At 48.3% G+C, this 8,868-nt stretch overlaps 1 protein-coding gene across 3 annotated transcripts; it reads left to right on the forward strand.

Annotated features, from left to right (window-relative positions):
• Positions 1-3,633: 3,633 nt before the first annotated feature.
• LOC136126662 (serum amyloid A-2 protein-like) lies at positions 3,634-6,672 on the forward strand. 3 transcript variants are annotated; one of them, XM_065881982.1, is made up of 3 exons: positions 3,634-3,723; positions 5,624-5,762; positions 6,380-6,672. In XM_065881982.1, the coding sequence occupies exons 1-3, from the start codon at positions 3,636-3,638 to the stop codon at positions 6,540-6,542; spliced, it is 390 nt and encodes a 129-aa protein (XP_065738054.1). In that variant the 5' UTR covers positions 3,634-3,635; the 3' UTR covers positions 6,543-6,672. The 3 variants fall into 3 exon arrangements, with proteins under 3 accessions (XP_065738054.1, XP_065738055.1, XP_065738056.1); XM_065881983.1 differs by having other exon boundaries at positions 3,636-3,723; positions 6,389-6,542; XM_065881984.1 differs by having other exon boundaries at positions 3,636-3,723; positions 6,491-6,542.
• Positions 6,673-8,868: the final 2,196 nt, after the last annotated feature.

The raw sequence follows: 8,868 nt of genomic DNA on the forward strand, positions 1-8,868 counted from the left end.
GACTGGAGACATTTAGGTAGAAGAGTAGAGATTACAGGGATTTACAACAAGATAAAGCAAGCCAGGCAAGGATCCAACATCCACTGACAAGAGCCTCATGCAGCCTGGCTCATCTGACAGCAGCGAGATGCCCGAGCCACTCCAAGGATGCCTCAGAAGTTGTGTTAAACATGTTTTTCCATTCTCTATCTGTGTTTTTGATGCTTTCACATCCTGGGGCCTCCCTGCCCCTGGAGGGACTGCTTCTCCCAGAGGTAGCCAATTCTTACAGATTAGTAAAGTAACCTGTGATAGTAAAGTAACTTGTGAGTGAGCCTTTCAAATACAAACCAACCAATCCAGAGCTCACACTTCAACCACCTCCCTTATTGCACCCTCACGCTCTAGGCCACTATCCACCTGCCCTGATCACACCAGAGCCAGGTACCAGACAACTAGCAACCAGCCCCTATGCCGAGCGACAGCTGAAAGTATTCAAATGAGCCAGTCCTAAACCCGCTCACCGTGCCTCACTGGTCTTGCCACAGAAACCACAATAAAGGCGTTTGTCACATTTTCTCCCCCTCTCTCTGTCCCCTGGCCCACCCTGCGTGCTTCCTCGTGTGGCCACCCCTTGGTGTGATGTGCCCCCTTCTTTGGGGATCTGTGAGTAAGAAACTGTCTTTTTCATGGCAGTTGTCTCCTGATCTGTTGGCCTTACCATCACAGTTGTCTCCCCCCTTGGGGTGAATCCCAAGATCACGCATCTTAGAGACCAGCATATGTCCTAGGCCCTTTTTTTTTTTAACTTACTTATTCATGGACCTTTATTCATCCATAAAAAATAAATCTGTTGTGTCCCAAAAAAAATTCCACGGGGAATTTTTGATTAGCATTGCACTGAATTTATAAATTAATCCAAGGAGAACTGATATCTTTACTAAGTCAAAACATCGTCTCCATGAACATGACATACATCCCCCACTTTTTATCCTTTAACAAACTTAAATTTTCTCTGTAAATATTTGTGTATTTTTAAAGTTTTCCCTAGATAGTTAATGTTTTTGGTACTATTTTGTATTGCATTTTTTTAACTGTTAAGAATTGGTGATGGGACTTCCCTGGTGGTGCAGTGGTCAGTAATCCGCCTGCCAATGCAGGAGACACGGGTTTGAGCCCTAGTCCGGGAAGATCCCACATGCTGTGGAGCAACTAAGCCCGTGTGCCACAACTACTGAGCCTGTGCTCTAGAGCCTGCGAGCTACAACTACTGAGCCCGCGAGCCACAGCTACTGAAGCCTGCACACCTAGTGCCTGTGATCCGCAACAAGAGAAGCCACCGCAGAGAGAAGCCTGTGCACTGCATTGAAGAGTAGCCTCCATTCGTTGCAATTACAGAAAGCCCATGGGCAGCAACGAAGACCCAACGCAGCCAAAAAAAGAACACAAAAAAAATTGGTGTAGAGAAACACAACTGATTTTTTATGTGAAACATGGCAATCTCACTGAATTCTCTTAATGGCTTCTTTAGTGTGCCATTTGATTCTGATGGGTTTTCTACATAAAAGCTTGCATCATTTAGAAATAATGATAGTTTCATTTCTTTTCCATTTCTTATCCTCCTCATGTTTCTTGTCTTAGCAATGCGCAGGTCCTCCAGGAGAATGTGAAACTGAGGTGATCAGAAGAGGACATCCATGTCTCCTTCTTGGCCTTCTTGAGAATGCACCTAAAGTTTCTTCTTTACACATAAGATTCGCTGTAGAGCAATGATTCTCAAGCTTTTGTGTCTCAGGGTCCCATTATACTCTGAAAAATTATTGAGGACCTCAAAGAAATTTTATTTATCCCGACTCTATCAGGATTTAACACACTGGAAAGAAAAAATGTTTAAGCATTTAAAAACACAATAATATATTGTGCTGTTATGAAGTTTTATGAGGATTGAGTTAATTTATGAAAAACCCTTGGCAGAGTATCTAAAAAGTGGTCAAATAAATAAATGAATAAATAAAAACACAATAATAAATCCATTATGTTAACATAAATAATATATTTTAATGAAAATAATCATTTTCCAAAACAAAAAAATTAATAACAAAAATAGTAGCCTTACATTTTTGGCAAATTTTAAATATCTAAGCTTAATAGAAAATAGCTGGATTCTCATGTCTGATCCTGCACTCAATCTGTTACAATACATTATTTGGGTTGAAGTATACAAGAAAATTCAACATCACACAGATATAACATATAGGTAGAAAACAGGAGAGCATTTTAATAGCATTTTATGATAATTCAGGCAATTCTTTGATATGATACCAAAACTTGACAAGTGGTAGTTTCTTAAAGGTCAGTTGCAATGTAGAAATCTTAAAGAATACCAATGAACATTCCATACCCAGTACACTCATGAAAAAAATGAGAATGAAAAAGGAAAAGAATATCTTAGTGCTACTGTGAAAATAGTTTTGATCCCACAGACTCCCCTGAAAGGGTCTTAAGAGACCCTCAGGTTTCCCTAGAACACACTGTGAGAACAGCTGCTATAGACTATTGGTATTTAACCTTTATCAAGTCAAAAAGCCTCTCATTATTTTATAATAACTCTCTTTTTTGTTGTCATAATAGGTGTTGACCTTTATGAAATGCATGGCTGAGAGGCTGAGAGGGCTTTCACTGCCCTGGAGCTAAGAGCTCAGCACAGGTACACAGAGTGGTGGAAAGTGCTCGGGGCACCCACGACATTCATTGTGGTGGCCTGTCAGTTTTGAAGCTCAAGGGCTTTACACGTGAGTTCAAAGGATTTAATTTCTGACACATTTGCTGTCTGGTCCAGAAGGGACCTTCCTGAGGAAACGACCAGGAAAGCAAGGTCCAGGCTGGAGGAGTATCCTCTAACCACACACCTGCCAGCAGCCTGGGGGCCTCCTTCCTGAAGCTCCACACCCTCTTCTCCACAACCCAGGTGGCCCGGGCCTCAGCCCCTCCACCCCTGACAGTGGACATCAGGCAGAACATGCCTTCCTATTTTCTCAGGGTTGCACAATGAGGAATATGACCTGTGCATGAGGACAGCCACTGGTCTCCAGTAAGTTACCCTTTGCAATTCTGTAGGAGAAATGACCTGCAGGGACTCTCCCCCAGGCACCGGCCCAGCTTTCCTTCTCACCCCATGACCCCAGCAGGGATGGCTCAGTATAAATACAGCCACCTGTCCCTAGCAGGTCTGTTCCACCGGGTTCAGGTGAGGAACTTCTCCAAGGAGTGATTTCTTTGAAAACACTTACTTTAATTCTTCTCTTTTGTATTTGTCCTGAATGAGGTCAGTGCTGGCAGCGTGGTGCATGGGAAATGCTTTTTGGTTTATTACAGGCTGCTTTAGCAAGACACAGCTACGTCCCAGCTGTTCTCTTCTTCCACCATAGACACCTTGGTGACTTCTTAGACAGGCTTGGGTTCAGGGTTGGTGGGTTCAGAGCTGAGGGCTAGTGGCTCCGAGTGAGGTCCTACTGCAATATTCCCTAGGTGGACCACTGAGAGTCTAATGAGAACAAGTGGAAAGAACAGCCGGGCTCTCCTCGACATACAAATCCCAAAGTGGGTGTACAAGGCTTGTCCGTGTCTCCCTGACCCTCTCCTTCCATTTCAGCACAATGAAGCTTTTCACAGGCCTCATTCTCTGCTCCTTGGTGCTGGGAGTCCACAGCCGATGGTTTTCCTTCCTTGGTGAGGCTTATGAAGGTAAGGCTGGTGGAGGGGGGTGACACCCATGGGCCTCTGGGATTCACCATGAGCGCTCTTAAGGGTTGGAGCTACTGTCTTAGGCGGTGCTGCCCTATGTGGTAGAATGTGCCAGGTGTTTGGGGAGCTCTTTTTCAGACAGATTGAAAACCACAGGATTTATGTCAATCAGTCACTAGAGAAAGAACAGTCATCATTCCCAGCTGAAATGGAAGTTGAATGGAAGACACAAAATAAGTCTTGAAATGGTACAGCATTTCCCTCAGACCAACTGCATGAAGGAGGATGAAAGCTATCCATCTATTTCCCCTCTCTTCTTCTCTCCCTCCACTCATTCCTCCCTTCCTCCCTCCCTTTCCCTCTTCCTTCCTTCCTTCCTCTCTTCTTCTCTTCCTTCTTACCTTCCACTTCCTAATTGGATAATTCAGGGACCTTCAGCTTAGCTCTTGCTCCTGCTTCCTATACTCAGTGACACTGTCCCTGGTTCAGTCTGTTTCCTACCCTTTTATAGCCTTTTAACTGACAAAAAAACCCGTGTGCGACCGGGGTGGGGAACCTAATAACATATCTCAAGCTTCCAGTGGGAACTCGGCCCTTACATGCACTTCAGGGTGACCAACTCTCCCGCTTTGCCCAGGTCTGAGGACTTTTCCAGGACACTTTCAACGCTAACTGGGGCAGTTCCAGGAAAACAGGTGCAGTTCTGGTTGGGCTGGGGCAGTTGGTCACCTACTTACGTGCAGAATACCTCCGTGAGGGAGGCATCTCCCCCCATCTGAAGGGGAGAAAACCGAGGCTGGGAGCAGCCGAGTCCGTTGCCCAGGGACTAAGTGCCAGTCAGCAGGTGGCAGGACAGAAGTTTGAACCCAGCTGTGCACGAGGCCACAGCTCTTGCTGGGCAGACTTGTCCCAGTGCCACTCCCTCAAGCTGGGGGCTTATCAATCTCAGCTGCATGTTGGATTCACCTGGGGAGCAATGAAAACTATTGAGCCTGAGACCCACCCCAGAGAGTGTGAGGTAATTGGCCTGGGCTGTGAGGTAGGTCTCATGGGACTTTCAGTACCTCCCCAGCTGATTGGAAGGTGTAACCAGGCTGAGGCGAAGACCCACTGCTCGAGGGCTTGCTTCCTCAGGCAGCCCACATCATCAATACCGTCCACTGGAAAGTTCTCAGGATGCCATTCGCGTGCCTAACAGGCAGGGGAATCAAGTCACATTTAGCGCATTCGCGCAGCAGGAATCCATTTCTTAGGCGTCAGGGCAGAGGTGCTGCATGTCTGCCCCCTTCTCAGAATCTGTCCTCCATGTCACCTCCTCACTCACCCAAATCCCCTGGATCTTATCCTATGCAGCTTCCTTTTATAACAGTGGTTCGGGGCCAAGGGCAATTCTGTGTCCTGGAGATATCTGGCAATGTTTGGAAACACTTCTGGTTGTCACGCTTGGGGAATAGGCTGCCCGTTAGTGGGTAGAAGTGAGGGATGCTGTTAAACGTGTTACAATACCCAGGACAGCCCTGAACAACCAAGAATTATCTGGCTTAAAATTTCAATAGTATGAAGCCGAGGAATCCTGCCCTATAAGGATAGCTCCCTTCTCTCCTTTAAACATATCACATAGAGCCCTAAGTGAGATGCAGTCCAGAGACAGCATCATAGGGGCCTGACAACCAGGTCCAACACAGCTGTGCCCCTCCCCCCATAACGACTCTCATTCCAGTTACCAGGAGCAGGAAACTAGGCACAAAGAATGCTCTTCTCAATCTATGGCACTCATGGTGCTATAGCCACAGGATGAAACTGAGTCCGAGGAAGATTTTTCATTCCTTGATTCTTCCCTAAGGTGTGTCACAGTTTTCTGTCCACCTGATAATCCTTTCTCTATGTGCTTTCCTCCCAGGGGCTAAAGACATGTGGAGAGCCTACTCTGACATGAAAGAAGCCAATTACAAAAATTCAGACAAGTACTTTCACGCCCGGGGCAACTATGACGCTGCCCAAAGGGGACCTGGGGGCGTCTGGGCTGCTGAAGTGATCAGGTACCAGGGGCCCTGAGGATGCAGGGATGGGTGTGAGAGCCTCGGACAGCCAGGAGGGGCCAAGCCCTGGAGAACTTCCTGTAGGGCTGTGGCCTCTCCTCCTCTCTGTGTAATTTTTTTTTTTTTCGGAACGCGGGCCTCTCACTGTTGTGGCCTCTCCCGTTGCGAAGCACAGGCACGGACGTGCAGGCTCAGCGGCCATGGCTCACGGGCCGAGCCGCTCTGCGGCATGTGGGATCTTCTCAGACCTGGGCACGAACCCGTGTCCCCTGCATCGGCAGGCGGAGTCTCAACCACTGCACCACCAGGGAAGCCCTGGCCTCTCCTCCTCTTATCCACCCTCACCCTCTGTGTCCTGTGTGGGGTCTGAGTGGCTGAAGAGCCGAGCAAGGCTGGTGGGACAGACGATTCCCAAGCCTCCCCCATGGGTGCTGTTCACCCAGCATAAGGGGACCCGCAGGGCTGAGGTGGGCTGAGCCCCGGCAGCCTCAGGCTTCATCCCCTCTTTCCTAGCTCCTGTCAGAGTCCTTGATTCCTTGGAAAGAGGAGAGATGGGGAGGGTGGGTTGTTGATCGTCAGCCCTGGAGTAATCCCCTACCTGCCCTCCTTCATTCCAGCGATGCCAGAGAGAATCTTCAGAGAGTCACAGACCTTTTTCAGCATGGAGACAGTGGCCACGGAGTGGAGGACTCAAAGGCCGACCAGTTTGCCAATAAATGGGGCCGGAGCGGCAAAGACCCCAATTACTTCAGACCTGCAGGCCTGCCCAGCAAGTACTGAGCTGCCTCTCACTCTGCTCAGGAGACGACGGGGCTGTGAGCCCCCAAGGGCAGGGACGCTGAGCTAGTGAGTCCTCTGTCCACAGAAGCCAGCAGATCTAATAAATGCTTAAGAGATTGAATGTTGAAAACCGTGTGTTATTCTTTGATATAAGGACAGCCTGTTTGTTCCCAAGGGGTGATGGCTGGGCACCCACGTGAAGGCCGAGTCTGTGCCTGTGTCTTGGGTGTCGGGGCCACAGTCTCAGCATCAGACAGGGCAGACACCCTGCTCCACCCCTTCCCCTAATCAGACCCGCTCCCCTCCAGGCCCCTCTGGTTACAGTGGTGCTCTTTCTAGGCCCTTCTGCATTCAGGCCTCTTCACTCCCTGGCAGTTGTGTCCTGTCAGCTTCTCTGCCCTGGGGTCTAGTGCCCTTAGTTCGTCCTCAGTGGTGTCTGTGTGCGGGCAGGGGACACAGCCTCGGGACGACTGGATCGCGGAATCCTGCTCCAGCAGCTGCACCTTGATCTTCTCTTCATTTCTCAGCAACACCTACAAATCCATCTATGAACCAATTTCTGTCTGTGCCATCCAGAAGTGCCTCCAACGCTGTTTCCCTTCACTCTATATTCCTTGCCTTATGCAAGTGTCCAGGAATAAACATGTCCACAAACGGAGGCATAGGGACAACATCGAGATTAGGTATCAGGAGGTTTTGTATTGCATTGGATATGTATCAGGTCCTTGAGAAGAAGTCCTTTTCCCTCCCTGGACCCTTCCCAACAGAGGAAAGCCAGCAGCATGTTACTCTTTTTCCAGTCATGCCGCATGGCTTGTGGGATCTTAGTTCTCCCCCCAGGGCTTGAACCCAGGCCCACGGCAGTGAGAGCGCCAAGTCTTAACCACTGGACTGCCCCGGAAGTCCCAGCATTCTACTTCTTACTGAGGAAAACAGTGTCTAATAAAAGGGGTTTGGGCCTGTTAGAGCACAGGAATTACGTGTGACTCTATAAATCACAAATTCCTAGATAAACCAATAACCTTCTTCCTTGGATAAAAATTTGGTTTTGGTGTTTGGTTTTTTCAGATTACAGATTCCAAGAAGTAAAATGATCTAACACTTTAAAGAGTGGGGAACAGGGGCTTCTGTGGTGGCACAGTGGTTAAGGATCCACCTGCCAATGCAGGGGACACGGGTTCGAGCCGTAGTCCGGGAAGATCCCACATGCCACAAAGCAACTAAGCCTGTGCACCACAACTACCGAGCCTGCGCTCTAGAGCCCGCGAGCCACAACTACTGATCCCACACGCCACAACTACAGAAGCCCGCGCGGCTAGAGCCCGTGCTCCGCAGCAAGAGAAGCCACCGCAATGAGAAGCCCACGCACCGCAACGAAGAGTAGCCCCCGCTCGCCGCAACTAGAGAAAGCCCACATGTAGCAACGAAGACCCAATGCAGCCAAAAAAAAAACAAAAAATGGTGAATAGACTTCTGTATCCAACTTTTATTTTAAGTAATAAAAAGGCTGAGTATTAAATTTTTCCTATTTACAATAATTTGGAGAACTTGCTTTATCCAAACATTCAAGTCATCCTTTCTCCTACTTTTCCTTTCTTTCCCCTCATTTTGCAAATTCTATACCTTCAGTACCTGGGATAGAAATCTAATAGTGAACATTCTCATAACAGGAGTCTCCTTACAACCTGGGGTCTGTTGAGACTTTACCACTAGAGCCCTAAACTCAGCAGTGCTTTGAGCCTGTTCTTGCCAGCCAATCTGCCACCACGCTCTCCCTAACCCCAGTTACCCTGCTCCTGCTTTATTTTGTCAGACTCGCTTTTCTGAGACACAGCCTCTACGTACACCTCTGACAGTGCCTTCTGATGGGAACTGTATGAGAAAGTTCTCCTGTGACTAACGACCTTATAGACACAGTTATTCTTCCTCCTTGACAAGGAAATTAAACTTGTCTTTCCCCTACAGAGATCATTTCATCATGAATCGTCTCCCCTTAGGAGTGCTCCTGAATCCCACTTTCAGGGTAGAAGTGTGTGCCGGTTATCAGTTTATTTACTCTGAACTCCACGTCCACCCTTCTTTGCCCCGCTTGTGATACTGGAACTGGTAAACATTTCTCCTGTGCCAGCTGGGCACGGTGTTAACCTCTGTCCTTTCAGGGCTCAGGAGGGACGTTGTAGGACACAAACACTTCCTGGTTTGTGCTTTCCTTCCGCCCAGCTCCTGTGGTGCTCTTCTCTTGCACAGGACACCCAGTGACACTCACACCAGGGAGGAAAATGTGCTTGTTCCTCACATGGGCAAAACCTTGCAGAGTCCAGACAGT

Source organism: Phocoena phocoena, chromosome 8, assembly GCF_963924675.1.
Source record: "Phocoena phocoena chromosome 8, mPhoPho1.1, whole genome shotgun sequence".
In the NCBI taxonomy this organism is placed as follows: domain Eukaryota; kingdom Metazoa; phylum Chordata; class Mammalia; order Artiodactyla; family Phocoenidae; genus Phocoena; species Phocoena phocoena.

Excerpts from the sequence above, each read along its gene's own strand:
- LOC136126662 (XM_065881982.1), top strand. The coding sequence starts at position 3,636 with ATGAAGCTTTTCACAGGCCTCATTCTCTGCTCCTTGGTGCTGGGAGTC. Across the intron at positions 3,724-5,623 it reads CCTTGGTGAGGCTTATGAAG|GGGCTAAAGACATGTGGAGA; the intron begins GTAAGGCTGGTG and ends CTTTCCTCCCAG. Across the intron at positions 5,763-6,379 it reads TGGGCTGCTGAAGTGATCAG|CGATGCCAGAGAGAATCTTC; the intron begins GTACCAGGGGCC and ends CCTTCATTCCAG.